General features: G+C 47.8%; 1 protein-coding gene across 4 annotated transcripts; it reads left to right on the top strand.

Annotated features, from left to right (window-relative positions):
• The first annotated feature begins 6430 nt into the window (after nucleotides 1-6430).
• LOC118075865 (intelectin-like protein) lies at nucleotides 6431-17263 on the top strand. 4 transcript variants are annotated; one of them, XM_035098224.3, is made up of 8 exons: nucleotides 6431-6684; nucleotides 6897-6961; nucleotides 11083-11247; nucleotides 12346-12593; nucleotides 13757-13915; nucleotides 15074-15194; nucleotides 15465-15568; nucleotides 16992-17263. In XM_035098224.3, exons 2-8 carry the CDS (start codon nucleotides 6901-6903, stop codon nucleotides 17142-17144), a joined length of 1011 nt encoding a protein of 336 aa, XP_034954115.1. In that variant the 5' UTR covers nucleotides 6431-6684; nucleotides 6897-6900; the 3' UTR covers nucleotides 17145-17263. The 4 variants fall into 4 exon arrangements, with proteins under 4 accessions (XP_034954115.1, XP_034954116.1, XP_088515348.1 ...); XM_035098225.3 differs by having other exon boundaries at nucleotides 6575-6684; nucleotides 6847-6961; XM_088659222.1 differs by having other exon boundaries at nucleotides 6591-6766.
• The last annotated feature ends 1266 nt before the right edge of the window (nucleotides 17264-18529 follow it).

Below are 18529 nucleotides of genomic sequence, written 5' to 3'. Positions count from 1 at the left end.
AGCACACCAGATCCAACTGCTGCAGCTGGACTTTCCCCTGCACGTCTCCACCATTGATGGCAGGGAGTTACTGGGAGGGGCCATCACCCACCAGACCCCCCCCATGAGAATGACAGTAGGAAGGCACTCAGAGACACTGGCTTTCAACGTCACCACCATCTCAGACCCCCCCATAGTGCTAGGAATGAGCTGGCTAGCACGCCACGACCCGTCCATAAGCTGGCACCAGAGATGCATTACATTTGGGTCTGACTTTTGTCTGGAACATTGCATGCAGCGCCAACCAGGGGAGGGGCCACCGATAGCCACGGTGGCCACCATGCACGTTAAGGGGGGAGAGGCGATTCCCAAACAGTATTGGGACCTACAGGAGGTCTTCAGCGAAGCAGAATCCGACCACCTGCCACCGCACAGATCCTTTGATTGTCAGATCAACCTGATACCGGGGGCAACGCTACCCCCAGCCAAGCTGTACTCCATGTCAGATCAGGAACTGGAGGATCTGAGGGAGTTCATCGACAAGAACCTCAAGCGGGGGTTCATCAGAGAAAGCAAGGCAGCAGGGGGCAGCCCGGTCTTCTGGGTGGACAAGAAGGACACGCAACAGCGCCGTCTGGTGGTGGATTTTAGGCGCCTGAACAGCATGACGGAACCAGTGGCGTTTCCAATGCCCAGAGTGGACGATCTGTTGACAGCAGCGCACAGGGGCAAGATCTTCACCAAGCTCGATCTAAGGGGAGCGTACAACTTAATCAGGATCAGGGAAGGCGATGAGTGGAAGACCACGATGTTCACGCCTCTGGGCTCGTTTGAATACCTGGTGATGCCCTTTGGTCTGCAAGGGGGCTCAGCATGCTTCCAGGCCTTCATGCACCACGTCCTAGGCTCACTCCTCTTCAAGAACTGCTTGGTCTTCCTAGATGACATCCTTATATACTCCAAGGACCCAGTGCAGCATGTGAAGGACGTCAGGGAAGTGTTGCAGCGCCTGAAGGAGCACCACCTGTATGTGAAGCTGGAGAAGTGCAAGTTTCACACCAAGGAGGTGGACTTCCTGGGCTACAAACTGTCAGACAAGGGGCTAGCGATGGATAAAGACAAGGTGCAGGCCATCCTGGACTGGCACAGCCCCAGGACGCGCAAAGATGCCCAACGCCTACTAGGCTTCGCCAACTTCTACAGGAAATTCATCAAGAACTTCTCTCGCATTACGGCTCCCATCACTGACTGCCTGAGAGGCAAGCAGAAGTTCAGGTGGACACAGGAGGCGCAAGCAGCGTTCGAAAGCCTCAAGAGAGTGTTCGCCTCAGACCAGAACCTGTTCCATGTGGTACAGCACGCGCCCCTACGCATCGAAACTGACGCTTCAGACCGCACGGTGGGCGCCATTTTACTGCAACTGGATGCCAACAGAGAATGGAGACCCTGTGCCTTTTTCTCCAGAAAGCTGACCCAGCCAGAGCGCAACTACACGGTGTTTGATAAGGAACTTCTAGCGATCCATTCTGCGTTTAAACACTGGAGACACTTCCTGGTGGGCGCCAAGCACCCCATTCAGGTGTGCACGGACCACAAGAACCTGGAGTTCTGGAGAACAGCCAGGGTGCTCAACCAGCGGCAGATACGGTGGGCAGAGTTCTTCTCACACTTCAACTTCTCCATCCACTACATACCGGGAGAGCAGAATGTCAGGGCGGATGCCCTCTCCCGCAAGCCGGAGTACATGGAGGAGGAATTGCCACCAGCACCCCGACACATGTTTCCCCCGTCGGCATGGTCCTGCGGAGCAGCAGTGGTGAGCGAGGCAGAACTCACAGCACTGACGGCAGCAGATGAGTTCGCCACACACATCTTCAGAGATCTGCAAGGGGGGAGGGAGCATGCAAAAGACTTTGAAGAAAGGAGGGGGCTGCTTTTTTACAGGGGAGCCCTGTACCTGCCCACCACACAGCTCAGAGGTAAGGTCCTCAAACAGATGCACGACAACCCAACGGCGGGCCATTTTGGAAGGGACAAAACCACTCACTTAGTCATGAGACACTTCTGGTGGCCAGGGGTGCGGGAGGATGTCCGAGACTATGTAAGGGGCTGTGACACCTGCCAGCGAGCAAAGGTAGTCAGAGCAGCACCAGCAGGGTTGCTGGAGCCATTAGCCACACCGCACAGGCCGTGGGAAGTAGTGTCCATGGACTTCATCACCGACCTGCCTTCTTCCAGGGGCAAGACCGCAGTGTTGGTGGTGGTGGACCTCATGTCCAAAATGTGCCATTTTATACCGTGTGCCAGGGCGGTCTCTGCAGAAGAGACAGCCAAACTGTTCGTGGACCACGTATTCAGACTGCATGGGCTACCCTTAAGGGTTATTTCGGACCGAGGCCGACAATTTGTTTCCAGGTTCTGGCGGCGGCTCATGAACCTCCTGCAGGCGGAGGTCAGCTTGTCGACGGCTCGGCACCCGCAGACCAATGGACAGGCGGAGAGGGTCAACGCCATTCTGCAGCAGTACCTGAGATGCTACGTCAGCCAGAGGCAAACGGACTGGGTGGATCGCCTGCCACTGGCAGAATTTGCCTACAACAATGCAGTGCGCGTCTCCACAGGGGTGTCGCCCTTTAAAGCCAATTACGGGCGAGACCTCAGATCTTTCCCAGAGAGGGAGGGGGAGGAGGAGGAGGGCCCGCAGGCAGAAGATTGGGCGGAGGAACTGGAGACGGTGCACCAACAACTCAGGGAGCACTTGGAGAGGGCCAAGGAAGCGTACAGGAAGGGGGCAGATCGCCACAGACGACCGGGGGAGGTCATCAGGGTGGGGGACAGGGTTTGGTTGTCCTCTGAAGGCCTTCCCACCAGAGGGCGATGCAAGAAGTTGGCGCCCAGGAGGCTGGGACCCTTCACGGTCACACAACAGGTCAATCCGGTAGCCTTCAGGCTGGCTCTGCCAGAGGACATGAGGGTGCACCCAGTGTTTCATAGATCGCTGCTGTCGCCATACAGAGAAAGCACCAGGTTCAGAGACAGCGATCAGCCCCCCGAGGGAGGGGGGGGAGAGGGGAGACACCCAGCAACTCAATGTGGCCACTGAGATTCTGGATTCAAGGAGAGGTGTGAGGGGGCTGGAGTATCTCTTTTTATTATTATTTATTTATTAAAACAGAATTTTATTGATTTCCATTTAAAAATCACAGTGCACAACAATATTACAAAAACAATAAATCACAATATACAGAAATACAAACAAATAAAGATATATACCTCGTCTAACAAGCTCAGAGACGACGAGGCAAAAATAAAGATAAGCTAGGGGAAAAACTAAAGTAAAGAAAAAAAAAGAAAGAAGAAAAAGGAAAAATTGAGGTTTGTCTTCCAGTTACTTCTCTGTACCTCATCGATTACATTCATTTTCATGGCACGGTTCTTAATTTATCTACAACATTAGTCTTCAGATATTCTATTTTGGGCTCAGGTACGCTCTACTGGTTGGCTTAATTATTTATTATTTAGTTTGATTCTAGGTATTCATAAAATAATCTCCATTCCTTTTTAGTTTTTTGTTTCGTCTGTCCTCTAATTCTTCCTGTAAATTTTGCAAGCTGTGCATATTCTTTCATTAACGATTGCCACTCGAGTTTGCTGGGTATGTTGTTACTTTTCCAAATTCTCGCTAACAGAATTCTTGCCGCCACTATTCCATACATCATCAGCGTTCTGTTAGCGCTTTTTATATTTTCAGGTATTATATTCAATAAGAAAACCTCTGGTTTCTTTTTAAATGTTGTTTTTATCATTTTCTTAAGTTCCTCGTAGATCATACTCCAATATTTGTTTATCATGGGACATTTCCACCACATATGTATTTGTGTACCTGCTTCTGTTCCACACCTCCAGCATTTATCAGATTGATTTTTGTACATTTTGGCTAATCTATCTGGTGTTTGATACCACCTGTACATCATTTTAAAGATGTTTTCTTTTAGATTGTAACAGGCGGTAAACTTCATGTCCTGTTTCCACAGCCTCTCCCATTGCTCCATGAGGATGTTATACCCCAAATCTTGGGCCCATCTCACCATTGATGTTTTGGTTTGTTCTTCTATAAGGTCCCACTCAAGCAATAAATCATATATCTGTGAGATATGTTTCCCTTCTTTATTCATTAAGATTTTTTCAAATTTAGACTTTTCTTTAGCAATACCCAATTTTTTGTCCTCATTAAATCTTTGATTTATTTCAAAGTATTGGAGCCATACCGAAAGGTGATCTTTGATTTCCTTGTATTGTTTCAATTTAATTTCATTTTGGTTTATTTCCAATAGATCATGGTAGGTAGCTCTTTTCTCATCCATATTTGTTTTTTTAACTGTTATCATATTTATTGGGGAGGCCCACAGGGGTATGTTTTTTTCTAAAATTCCTCTATATTTTATCCAAATTGTGTATAAAGATTTTCTTACCAAATGATTTAAGAAACCCCTGTGGGCTTTAACCTTCTCATGTAGCAAGTAAGAGTGCCACCCAAAGCGATTATCAACTCCCTCCAAGTCTAGAAGTTCTGGGTTTTCCAGGGTTATCCATTCTTTCACCCATACCAACCCTGCTGCTGCGTGATATAGTTCAAGGTTAGGCAGCGCGAAGCCCCCCCTTTCTTTTTTATCAGTGAGTAGTTGGTATTTAATACGGGGTCTCTTACCACTCCAAATGAATTTCGTTATGTCTTTGCGCCATTCTATAAAACATTTCATTCCTCCCAGTATTGGTATTACCTGAAATAAATACATTAGCCTAGGGAGTACATTCATTTTGATTACTGATACTCTGCCCCATAGTGATAATTGTAGCTTACTCCACTGCGGGGGGGCTGGAGTATCTCATGGCATGGGAAGACACTCCGCCGTCCCACAATGAGTGGATACCCGCCACGGAAGTACAAGAGGAATTCTTAGTGGAAGAATTCCACGCCCTTTTCCCCCACAGGCCCAAGCCCTGGCACATGGAAAGGGAGGAAGAGGGGGAGGGGCGGGAGGAAGGGATCGCAGGAAGCAGCTCTCCATGGAGATGGGAAGCGGAATTTGAGGATACGGAAGAAGAGGTGTGGTTTTCCCCGAGGTCGACTATGTCAGAGGCAGGAGAGGACTGGCAGCACATTTTTACTCCCACCAGCTCTGACGCCGCAGACTTTTTGGGCTTCCCGTCTTCTCAGGGGGAGGGGGAAAGATCGCCGGATTGGGGAAAATTTTTTACACCCACGGACTCTGACAACACAGACTTTTTGGGTTTTCAGTCGTCCCCAGCAACCGGGGAGCCCCTAGGGAGGGGGGAAGGGGAGCCTGGGAGGGGGGTGGATGTGAGGGACAAGGGATACAGGGAAGTCCCTCCCATCTTAAGTTCCAGCCCATCCCCAAGCGCTGGGGAGAGCAGGGAGAGCTCTGCCTCCAGTGGAGAATCAGGAAGTGGTGTCCGAGGCTCAGGCAAGGTTGCGGAGCCCATAACCCAGGTGGGACAGGAAGGGGGGAGCCCGGGGGGAAGGCCAATTCCCCCAACTCCGGAATTGCGCCGAAAACGTAGGGGGAAGAGGCTGGGTCTCCCAAAGCTTCTTTGCTGGAAGAAAACGCGCCAATCTCCATTCGGAGGTACTGACACCTCACCGTAAGCATGTATATAGATCGCTCTGAGCACTGTAAATAATCAGCACTTAATAAAAGTCTAAAAGGACTATGCTGCGAGGAGTCGTTACTCTAGAGTAGCCACATCAGCACCTCTGACAGGTGGTATACAAATTTGACAAATAAAATGATAATAATATGCTATAAGAAGCATTATTTAGAATAGTGGCTTGCACAGCCCACTAGAAGCAAAGTAATAAGATTCAAAACCATTAACAATTAATTGCATGTTTATTCAAAATCCAATTAAAACTACGTATTTTAATCAGTTTAACAAAAATGATGAACGTGATCCACTGATACGGGGTTTCCGAAGTCTGATATAAATTTACACCTCCAGTGCCCCCCCCCTTCTTAGCTCTCAGCACCACCAGGTAATCTCATTTCCCACCCAGGGGGCTCTACCATCCTCTTTGGGGACCACTGGGTTAGAAAGATTGGTAGCAGAATTTGCAGATGGCAAGCTCTGGAAGGAATACAGTCATACCTCGGTTTAAGTACGCTTCGGTTTGAGTACTTTCAGTTTAAGTACTCCGCAGACCCATCTGGAACGGATTAATCCACTTTCCATTACTTTCAATGGGAGAGTTTGCTTCAGGTTAGGTACGCTTCAGGTTAAGTACAGACTTCCGGAACCAATTGTGTACTTAAACTGAGGTACCACTGTACTCCAAGGAAAAATAGAAAGAAAGAAAGAAAGAAAGAAAGAAAGAAAGAAAGAAAGAAAGAAAGAAAGGAAGGAAGGAAGGAAGGAAGGAAGGAAGGAAGGAAGGAAGGAAGGAAGGAAGGAAGGAAGGAAGGAAGGAAAGAAAGAAAGAATCCTTCTGCAGTCGATCCACTGCCCTCCTGCCTTGTGTGTGCCAACAAGCCAGGTCACCTGCTTAGATTTCCTCATCCTCGACTAAGGTCCATTTGGCTAAAGCAGAGAACAGTCCACAGACTGCCAGAGCCTTTCCTTCCATTTCCACAGCCGCCGTTGAAACCTGCAGTTTAGAAACTCCGAACAAGCTGAGCTGCTGAAAGGGTGAGCTATTAATTAATTCATTATCATTAATTGGGTTTCTTACCTACCCTTCACCGCAGCATAGAAAAAGAGCACACATTTGGTAAGTTAAAAATAGTTTACTTACAAACTCTCCAAAGGTTAGCTTCATGTGGATTTCTGCCTGAGAGACTTTTTTTGTAGGTGGTGAAGAGAGATTCTCACGAAATAAACTTTTGATCTCTCCCACTCAGAAGAATGAAGGGGCTTGTGGCCATTCTGCTTTGCGTGATTGTCTTCCCAAAAGGTTTGGAGTGTGGTAAGTCTATGTATGTTCACAGGGGAAGAGGGGAGAACTAGCTACGGAATGTTTTGTGAATCTTTTCTTGCCTCCATTTTCTTCCCTAAACCCACACCGACATCTCCTTTCCTTCTCTGCTTCTGAACCAACAGAAGGGCCACACTACCTTACATTTCGAGACTACTCTCTCACAGACAGCTGTCCTCCAAAAGGACAAAAACATATTTCCTTCTCCACCCCAGTTCCCCTTTTCTTTCTCTCTCTTTCTCTCTCACACACATATGCAAGACATAGAATCAGTACCAAAGTTTATTGACCAAAGTTCTCGGAACCACCCATGGGCGTAGCCAGCATGGGGCAGGGGGGCAGCTGCCCCCTAGAAGCAGGACAGCTGGAAAGGGCAGGGAGGGGCGCTGCCTGCTGTGCTCCGCCTCAGCCTGCTTAGCTGAAGCGAAACTGCAGCAGCGGCAGCGAAGCTGTCTCCGTTGAAAAAACCCTGGACCTGGACCTGGGCTAACTTCAGCCCACACTCCTTCAAGTCACAGCGAGCACAGCACAGAAAGTCCAGGTTTCCTTCAAAGGAGGCAGCTGCTGCCTCGTTTTAGTCACTGCTGCCATTAAAGGAGCGGGCGAGGCAGGAGTGCAAGCGCGGGTGGCTCCGTGTGCTGCCTTGTAAATGGCCCCCTTTCCTCTGGGGAGTGTGGACGTTGACCATGCCTCCTGGGGGGATCCTGGCCACGTCATTGCCAGCTAGCCAATCGGGTGGCTGGGGGGCGTGGCTGGTGTGTATGGCTGGTGTGCCCCCCTAGCTTTGATCCTGGGTACGCCCATGGAACCACCACCCCCACCAGTTTTGGAGCAATTTCTTAAACTTTTCAGCAACCCCTCCCCCCCAAACCCCACTTGCACATTTTTCCCAGGTTTTCCCAGACATTTCAAAAGGCTGCCGAAATCTCCACCCTCGCCACAAGATAGTATCACCAAAGCAGCTGTCTGTAAACAAACAATAAACGTCCATAAAATGGCAAAAGTAGTTTCTCTTCCAAATAGGTTTTTATCTTAAACAATTGCTTGTAATTCACTTGTCATATAACAGTGGTTCAGTGCTCATTTTTTCCTCTTTTGGAAGAAAACTTATTACTTGTGTCGATTGCAGTAGTCATTGTATCACCACCCTCTGGTTCATTGTTTTTATTTTATTTTATTTTATTCATATAAAACACATACATTTACATAAAACACATATACAATACACTACCTTATATTCATAGCATAAAACATACCTACATTACTCTATATGGCGCTGTGGGCTAAACCACTGAGCCTAGGGCTTGCCGATCAGAAGGTCGGCGGTTCGAATCCCTGTGACGGGGTGAGCTCCCGTTGCTTGGTCCCAGCTCCTGCCAACCTAGCAGTTCGAAAGCACATCAAAATGCAAGTAGATAAATAGGAACCGCTATAGCGGGAAGGTAAACGGCGTTTCCATGTGCTGCTCTGGTTTGCCAGAAGCGGCTTTGTCATGCTGGCCACATGACCTGGAAGCTGTACGCCGGCTCCCTCGGCCAATAATGCGAGATGAGCGCGCAACCCCAGAGTCAGTCACGACTGGACCTAATGGTCAGGGGTCCCTTTACCTTTACCTATGCTATACATATCAACATACCTACACACCTACTCCACATGGACACCCACCAAGTGACTTGACTTCCAGCCGTTCTTGTTACACTACTTTATTTTTCCAACTAGCTTAAACGCATTTCATTATTTCTTTAATCTCTTCTTCTATCTTGACTGTACTCTCCTTTCACTCTAATCATTTTCTGGATTCACTCAATATCTGTCAGAAATTCTACTTTTTCCACATAAATTTTGATGTATTCCTTAAAGATAGCCCACTCCTTATTCACTTTTTGTACCATATTTCCTATTATCCTCCCTGTTAGTTCGGCAAAATGGAAGTATTCCATCATTTTAGATAGCCAGTCTGTTTTAGTTGGGATGCTGCTGCTTTCCCAATTTTTGGAAATCAATAACCTTGCTGCCGTAGTCGCATACATAAATATTGGTCTGACCGTTCTTTTTATTTCCTCTGACATGATACCTAGGAGAAAAGATTCTGGTTTTTCCCCCCAATCTAAATCTAAACATCTTTTTCAATTCATTATAGATATTTTCCCCAAATCCCACTATCTCTTTGCACTCCCACCACATGTGTAGAAAGGTTCCTGCCCCGTTGTTGCATCTCCAACAGACATCACTACAGTTTTTATACATTTTTGCCAGTCTGACCAGGGTCAGGTACCATCTGTATTGCATTTTCATTACATTCTCTCTTAAATTATAGCATGCGGTAAATTTGATATCTCTTTCCCACAGCCATTCCCATTGGCTCATCAAAATATTTCCCCCTAAATCCTGGGCCCACTTTTACCATCACTGTCTTCACTTGCTCCTCCTTTACCTCCCATTCTAGGAGCAAATTGTATAATTTGGAAATACGTTTACTTTTAGATTGGATTAAGTACTCAACCAGTCTTGAAATTTCTTTCTCAAATCCTTTTTGTTTATCTTTTGCCAATCTCTGATTGATTTGAAAATATTGCAGCCAATCATTCAAATATTTTTTAACTTCCTTATATTCTTTCGTTTTAAGCTTGTTATTTTCCTCTTCCAAGAATACCTTATATGTTGCCCCATTCATATTCTTTCTCTTTATGGTCATGATTTCTAAGGGCAAGGTCCACCAAGGTGTTTTGGGTTCTAGGATCCCTTTATATTTCATCCATATTTTATACAGTGATTTCCTTATAATATGGTCCATAAAACCCTTGTGGACTCTCACCTTTTCATCTACAGTCATACCTTGGTTTAAGTACACCTCGGTTTGAGTACTTTCAGTTTAAGTACTCTCCACTCTCCATTACTTTCAATGGGAAAGTTCGCTTCAGGTTAAGTACGCTTCAGGTTAAGTACAGACTTCCGGAACCAATTGTGTTTGTAAACCAAGGTACCACTGTATTAGGGATGCATGCCATCCAAATCAAGTGCCTACTCCCTCCAAATCTAACACACCAATATCCTTTAACTGCTTCCTGACTAGCTAGCGTGTTCCAGCTTTGGTTTTCCTTTTCATTCTCCCTCTGTCCTCCTCTACCCATTTCTCTTCACTTCTCCAGTTCACTTTCTTGAGTCTGTTTTAACGCTAGTCAGTATTAAATTAACATACAGTTTATAGAAGTTTTACCGCTGCCATGCCGTTCCGGGTTTGGGGCTTCTCACTGGATAGAATAATGTCTTCTGGTGGCCTGAGTTTCCCCTCTCCTCCGCCATCGGTGAGGGATGCAAGGATGCACTGCAGGTTTCTTCTTAGCTCACAGTCACCTCTGAGCTTTTTCTAGGGGTCACATAGCCCTTGCGTTGCCCAAACAACTATCCAGTGACCGCTCCAGCTTGCAAGAGCTCAAAAGCGCACCCGTCTCCACCCACGATAAAATTGGAAGTCACCGGTCCATTGCTTTATTGAAACTTCCGCCCAGCAATGTCTGGGATTTTCCAGTCGTATGGCTCTATATAGGGAGATTTTAAAAAGCCTCAAATCGATTTACAATCAAGGTAAGAAATAAAATAAATAGAAAGGAGTTTTTACAATGTCACATAATGTCATTGGTGCTACCGAACTGCCAAGGGGGGAAAAAAAGAAGTTTTTGCCTGGGACTGAAATGATGACAAAATTGGCGCCAGTCAAACTTGCCTGGGGAAACATTCCCTTAGCATGGCTACTACAGGGAAGGCCCTGTTCTCTCGCCACCAACCCCTGGACCTCCCTTGGAGGTGGGACAGGGGTACGAAGAAGAGCCTCAGAGGGTTTTAAAGGGGGAAAAGTGGTTCTTTGGACATAGCGGCCCCATTGTCTGTTCTTCCTCTTCATCAGACATCCTAAACTGAGGCGGTGTTTGGCAGTTGGGTGGGAATGTGGGGCAGGATTATGAGAATTTATCATGGTGATGGCATGAAATAAGACCGCCCAGAAGACTTTGCATTGAGAGGTCCACAAAACACTTTCCCACCCCTTTCCCCACCCCAATAAAAGCATTCCACCTTTCCTCTCTTGAGTCTAATAAGGAGCCCCTTCTTCACAGACACGGACGGTTGCATCACCTCCTTGAAACGAGACATCCTCAAGCTGATGGTCAAATGGGAAGATGCCAGCTGCCTCCAGAACCAGCAGGGCCTGGTCCCAAACCTCCTCCAGACCCTCCCTCGGAGCTGCAAGGAAATCAAAACGGCTCTGGAAGGAGCCCCAGGTAGGTAAGCCAGGAAGGAGATGTGCCACATCAAGGGCTCTTTGTATGCATCGCAAGGGGGTTGGACCAAATGCCCCTTTTAGGTCTCTTCCGACTCTACAATTCTATCATTCTGTGCTCACCACAGTGTCAGGGAATGGTCTGAAGATGAGGACTGGGGAAAGCATTCTATGGCAGACCAGCTTCTCTCTGATGGAGAGCTGTAGGGGAAAGAGTCTATTGGGAAACGCCGAGGCCATGCCTCTCCCACAACGCAGGGCAGCCTGAGATGATTCATCACTCCTGTGTCCCGTCGCACGGATGTGACCCATATCCAAGGACATGAGCACACGACACTAGCGGAGTCCAAACAGAAGCTGAGCCTTGAGGTGTGACATCTAAGCTTAATTTATTATGTACAAAATCAAACATAACAGAACAAAGAAAACATAGCTCCTCTCTCTCTTTCTTCCTTGGAGAGACAGGGAAAAGCAAAATCTATACAGAACAACGTTTCCCATGACATCCAACACTGTGGAATGTAAACATGACAACAACACATGACAACAACAATCACACATCTGCAGCACGGAGGAATGAAATTCCCAACAGAGTCAACCCCACCCCCTTGTCCACAGCGTGTTCAGAAGCAGAGAGAGAGACAGGAGCTGAGCAGCTTAGGGAGGGAGGAGCTACCCAGTTACGACATAATGACAAGGGAGCCAGAAGGGAGGGGGCAGCTAGCCGAGACACTGCTTGAGAGTGTGGGGGACCACCCCCCTCACCGCGGACTTGGAGGTCTGAACGTATCAGGGAGCAAAAGAGGCAGGGGGAGGGATGAACTTCCTGTTGGCGCCTTAATTGTTGCGGAGTTCAGAGGGAGGATTTAGAGTAGCCAAGTACCCCCTTATGGAGAGCTGTATATTTGTGCTTGTGACATGATGCTGTAATAAAAGGACCATAAATATATCAAATGCTCATTAATTCTTATCTGTGGAGTTACCGAAGGGAGGGGAGGACTCTCCATGCCTGAGACACGGCAAGGATTACAAAACGTGATCAGTCAATGCCTCCAATGGAGTGAGAGTCCTAATGATAGCCTGTTTGGCTCATCGGCAGATGGGTTGTATTTCCTGAGCACGGAGGATGGTGAGATCTACCAAACCTTCTGCGACATGTCCACCAACGGAGGCGGCTGGACACTGGTGGCCAGCATCCACGAGAACAACATTTATGGGAAGTGCACCCTGGGAGACCGCTGGTCTAGTCAACAAGGGAACAGTGGCAATTACCTAAGTGGAGAAGGCAACTGGGCCAATAACAACACCTTCGGGACGGCAGTGGGCTCAACGAGTGATGACTATAAGGTGAGGCTCTGTTAGCTTTCTTGAACTTCTTGAGGACACGGGTGGTGCTGTAGTCTAAACCACTGAGCCTCTTGGGCTTGCTGATCTGAAGTTCAGCAGTTCAAATCCCCGCTAGGGGGTGAGCTCTCATTCCTCTGTCCCAGCTCCTGCCAACCTAGCAGTTCGAAAGCATGCCAGTGCAAGTAGATAAAGAGGTACCGCTGTGGCGGGAAGGTAAACAGCATTTCTGTGTGCTCTGGTTTCTGTCAGGGTGTTCCATTGCGCCAGAAGCGGTTTAGTCACGCTGGCCACATGACACCAGCTCCCTCGGCCTGAAAGTGAAATGAGTGCCGCAACCCCATAGTTTCCTTTGACTGGACTGAACTGTCCAGGGGTCCTTTACCTTTACCTGAGGACAAGACAAGAGATGAGGCTCTTTCTACACACAGGCAGGCAGACACCAGCCATAGTCTGGTATAGATCTCAGGGTGGTTCACGGCATAAAAATACTGTACAAGATAGAAACACCAATTGTATAATAAAAACAAGAATTAACAGTACCTCCCCTCCTCCCAGCAAACACATTTAAAAGGATATAGGATTTTAATCAGCCCAAGGCCTGGTTGAAGAGAAATGTTTTGCCTGGCAGCTGGCACCTAAAGGTGTATAATGAAGGTGCCAGGCAAACCTCCCTGGGGAGAGCATTCCACAAATGGGGAGCCAATGCAGAAAAGCCCCCATTCTCGTGTTGCCACCCTCCGGACCTCTCATGGAGAAGGCACACAAAGGAGGGCCTCAAATAATGTTCGCAGGTTGGTTCACATGGGGAGAGACGGTCCTTGAGGTATTGTGATCCTGAGCCATTTAAGACTGTATTGGTCAACACCAGCACTTTTTAGGTCAAAACCAGCACTTTTTAGGTCAAAACCAACTTCTTTTTTTAACGCAGTCATGCTGCTTCCTTTCCAATCAGTACATGCCTACAACTTCCTGCCTACCGGTAACTTTTCATTCCACTTTGGTTGCATTATGGCGTCACCCCTCTAGATGGCAGCAATGTGTTAACCTTGTGGAAGCATCACAGAGCAACTATTAAAGCGGAATCGGTGTGCACTCTGGTTGCAGAATAAGGCCCTGACTAAATATATAGGTGTTTCCCCCTACCCTCCTCTGATACTTTGCAGAATCCAGGCTACTATGACCTCCAAGCACAGGATATGGCCATCTGGCATGTCCCAAACAACACCCCCATGAGGGAATGGCGTGACTCTGCCTTCCTGAGGTATCACACTGAGACCGGATTCTTGTCCGTAGAAGGAGGGAACCTTCTCAGGCTTTATCAGGTAATTGATGCGGCTGAATGGACAGTAAATACTTAGTGTCTCAGTTAGGCTGGACATCTCACAAGCAGGTGGTGGTTTGTGTTTGAGAGCAGGAGATTTCCAAATACCTGAAGACCTGAGATGTAGATCTCAGAGGTCTAGTTTCCCATCCGGCCACAACTTCACTTTGCCCTCTGTTATGACTTTGTTAGGGAAAACATGGAAAAGGGTAATGAAGGGTAGATTCCATTCTAGGGATCATTAGGGAAAGAACTGCGAGTATCATAATGCTGTTATACTAAAGAAAATGTAGTATAAACACTGACAACTGGGAAACACTGTCCTGTAAGCGCTTCAATTGGAGAACAGCCTTTACCAAAGGTGTAGCGTGCTTTGAAGACACTTGAATTCAGGACAAAAGGGAGAAACGTGCTAAGAGGAAGGCACACTTGGCAAACCCTCACTATGATCATCTCCTGCCCGGAAACCTATGTCCCCACTGTGGAAGAATGTGTGGATCCAGAATTGGCCTCCACAGTCACTCACAGACTCACCGTTAAAACCATGTTTATGGAAGACGATCTTACTTGGCTACGAGTGATCGCCAAAGAAAGAAGAGGAAGAGTTGTTATACAAATCTATGGTGCAACCACATTTAGAACACAGTGCACGGTTTTCATAGAATCATAGAGTTGGAAGAGACCACAAGGGCCATCCAGTCCAGCCAAGTTTTGGTTGTCTCCAGGGCCGACTCGCCCATTGACTCCAGTGGCGTGGGGCGCCAGGGCGCTGAGGGGCGCCCCAGCAAGTGGAGGAGCTGCGCGGCAGCCTCCCTTTTCCCTCCGCCAGCCGTGCCGCTGGTAAGCGAGCGGAACAGGGGCACTAGGAAGAGCTGGAGGTGCAGAGTTTTGTTTTTTTAAAGAGTGGGGGGCGCCTGAGGGATCCCTGCACCAGGGCGCCCGATGTGCTAAAGACGGCCCTGGTTGTCTCACCTCAAAAATGATATTGTACAATTGGAAAAGGTTCAGGAAAGGGCCAGCAAAATGATTAAGGGTGTGGAGCAACTCCCCTGTGAGGAAAGGTTGCGACGTTTCGGACTTTTTAGTCTAGAGGAAAAGCTAGTAAGAAACATATGAAAAATGTGTTTCTCGTTTCTTTCCCATTTCTTCTTCTTTCCAGCAATACCCAGTCACGTTTGGCCTTGGGAGCTGCCCAGCTAATAATGGCCCCATTGTCCCTGTCGTCTACGATACTGGAAATGCGCAGCAAACAGCCTTCTATTATTCTCCAAATTCCAGAGGCAAGTCAATTCCGGTCTGAAGATACAGCCACATGGATTTTCCTCAAAGGATCCTGAGAACTTTAGTTTGTTAAGGGAATTGTAGCTCGGGGAGGGGTAAGTTAGAATCCCCAGGATTCTTTGAGGAGAAGCTGTGTGCTTTAAAGCTACGTTGAATGTGCATCGTCTGTTTTATATATGTGTTGTGGACGTGGTGGTGGTGGGGGAAGCTGTCAGTTGCTATCAGCCACCAAAACTATGTTCTCTCTCCCCGCCTCTCCGTCTTTCCAGGTGAATTTGTCGCTGGCTACATCCAGTTCCGGGTCTTCAACCATGAGAAAGCTGCTGTGGCACTCTGCGCTGGGATCAAAGCCATTGGCTGTAACACAGAGACGGTGAGTTGTAAGTTGGTGGAAAGAGGGTGGGGACTCAGCAAAGGAAAAGGAAACCGAATGTGTTTTAAACCTGGAACAGCAGACGGCAGAAGAGGGAAGGAATGGTTTAAAATGAGATTTCCCCAGCGGCGGAGCTAGCTGCTCGGGCACTTGGAGGGGCACACATACCATGCAGCTGGGGGGTTGGGGGAGCCGCCCAGGGGGGCATTGGCACCCATTGGGGGTGATCGGTGCCCAGGGTGGCGGGGTGGCGATGTGCTCAGGGTTTTCCCCCCCACTTCTCTGAGGGATGACACCCAAGGTGAGCTGCCCCCACCTACCTATGCCCCTGGATTCCCCCTTGGATTGGGTTAAACCACAGAGCCCAGAGCTTGCCGATCAGAAGGTCGGCGGTTCGAATCCCTGCGACGGGGTGAGCTCCCGTTGCTCGGTCCCTGCTCCTGCCAACCTAGCAGCTCGAAAGCACGTCAAAGTTCAAGTAGATAAATAGGTACCACTCTGGCGGGAAGGTAAACGGCGTTTCCATGCACTGCTCTGGTTCGCCAGAAGCGGCTTTGTCATGCTGGCCACATGACCTGGAAGCTGTACGCCGACTCCCTCGGCCAATAACCCGAGATGAGCGCCGCAACCCCAGGGTCGGTCACGACTGGACCTAATGGTCAGTGGTCCCTTTACCTTTACCTTTATCCTGGCAGACAGGATTTCTGCTGTAAACCACCTCCTTCTGTGATATATGTATGATGTTTTGGAGGGTGATATTATTTAATTTCTGACTTACCGTACTTTTCCGTGTATAAGACTAGGTTTTTTAAATTAAAAATTACGTTCAAAATTGTGGGTCATCTTATACACGGATACAATCTCCCCCCATTTTTTCAATTTAGAGTCCCAAAATAGGGGGGGGGGCCGCCTTATATATGGGGGCTTGTGATACATGGAAAAATACGGTATTTATAGTGGTTTCCTCACTGTGGCGTAGCAGTTAGAGTGTTGGACTAGGACAGGCATCCCCAAACTTCGGCCCTCCAGATGTTTTGGACTACAATTCCCATCTTCCCCGACCACTGGTCCTGTTAGCTAGGGATCATGGGAGTTGTAGGCCAAAACATCTGGAGGGCCGCAGTTTGGGGATGCCTGGACTAGGACCTAGGAGACCGGGGTTCAAATCCTTGCTTAGCCATGGAGCTCACTGGGTGTGGCCTTGCAGGGCGGGGGGGGGGTAGTTGCTGCCTCTCAGACTAACCTACCTCACAGGGTTGTTGCATTGCAGGGATTAAACAAAGAGAGGGGGAAGGAAACCACGTATTTCACCTTGCAGGAAAAAAAGGTGCAATAAATAAAGAATAATAAAAGAGGCAGGGTAAGTTTGGGAGCTGCATTGTTCCTGTTTCGAGCTAGACTCTCCAAAATTTCCTTTCCCCAGTTCTGTGTCGGTGGAGGAGGGTACTTTCCAGAAGGAGGCCCCCGGCAGTGCGGCGACTACACCGCCTTCGATTGGGACGGCTACGGCACCCACACTAGCTGGAGCGTTTCAAAACAGTTGCTGGAGTCTGCAATGCTACTTTTTTATCGCTGAGTCCAAGACTGCTGCTGATTCTCTCTGAGCACCAGAGTGTTAGACTGGAGAATGAGGACGTTTTCCCCAGCTAAATCTCATCTCATGTCAACAAGGCTAATACAATCATTTGGTTCCTATGAGTCTTAGTCTTTCTTGCATCATCCCACCAAATTTAAGACACCTGCGCACTAAAGCATTGCATCGCTGCCCACAAATTCTAGTTTCATCTTTTCGTGGTTCCATTCTGACCAAGCTGTCTGCTTACAATGTTGTGGGGAACAGGATGAATATCGCTGTTTGGGGGAAGGGAGGGCATTTGTCACAAGGGGGTGGAAATTCAGATCAGCTTGCATTTGAGTTGCAAAGCTGTTCCATTTGCCCTTCCCGAAATGCTATGCCAATCAGAACCGACCTTCCAAATTGGCACCTTCTCGAATTCTGTGATGCAGTTCTGCATCCAAACAATATTTGTAAGGAAAAATGGTATATCAGGAGGAGCTGTGCCTAAAGAAGTATATATTTGTGATGCATTCTATCAGGGTGGTTCTTTGCCAAAGTGTGTACATTAGGCACAACTGCATGCAAAATAATAATAATAATAATAATAATAATAATAATAATAATAATGTATTGATTCTTACCATTATCAATTTTATTACCTAACTTTCGCCAGCAGGCCCCAGGACAGGTTATCACACTTTAAAATTCAGAATTAAAAACAGTTAAAACATATTGCATTCACATTAGCTTTGGTCATCCTTGTTTAAAACAAAAGCTGGTCTGTCTTCCACTCAAAGCTCCCCCTCTTTAGTTTGTAGAAATAAGGGTAACTCTAGACTAAGGATCTTTTTGAAGATTTACTGTGGGCTTGAAAATCCCTTCCTAATCAGATTTTTTACTCCTCCGGGGAAGTTTGAGATTCACTTGAAAGGTCAGTCGGCATCTTGTGATCACTGCTGAATGGACCATTTTATTTCTGGATGGACTTTTTTTTTTGAGTACTCAAAGTTTCAGTTTTGATTGAAAGATTATTTGAAGGGAGTTTAAATCCTCTGTCTCCTGTTTTGCTGAGGGGTGTCCTGGCTCTCCTCCCAGAAAAGGACCGCTAAGAACAACAGTGCTAAAAGAAAAACTGCTCCTTTTCTTACCTTCCAAGTTCCGGACTGCAGAATCCGGGACCGGCAGCCATTTTACACCGGAAGTTGCGTCGATGTAACTTCCGGTGTTGCTTTGCCCTTCTATGGGCACCCAAAATGGCCGCCGCCGGCTTCAAAAGTCGCTTGCACGCATGTCAGGAAGTGTGCCGACGCAACTTCCGGTGTCGCTTCGCCCATCTATGGGCACCAAAATGGCCGCAACCAACACCGGAAGTCACGTCTATGCACTTCCGGACATGCATAGAT

This window comes from Zootoca vivipara, chromosome 16 (genome assembly GCF_965207765.1).
Source record: "Zootoca vivipara chromosome 16, rZooViv2.hap1.1, whole genome shotgun sequence".
Taxonomy (NCBI): Eukaryota; Metazoa; Chordata; class Lepidosauria; order Squamata; family Lacertidae; genus Zootoca; species Zootoca vivipara.
This window is presented reverse-complemented; position numbering and strand designations above follow the sequence as displayed.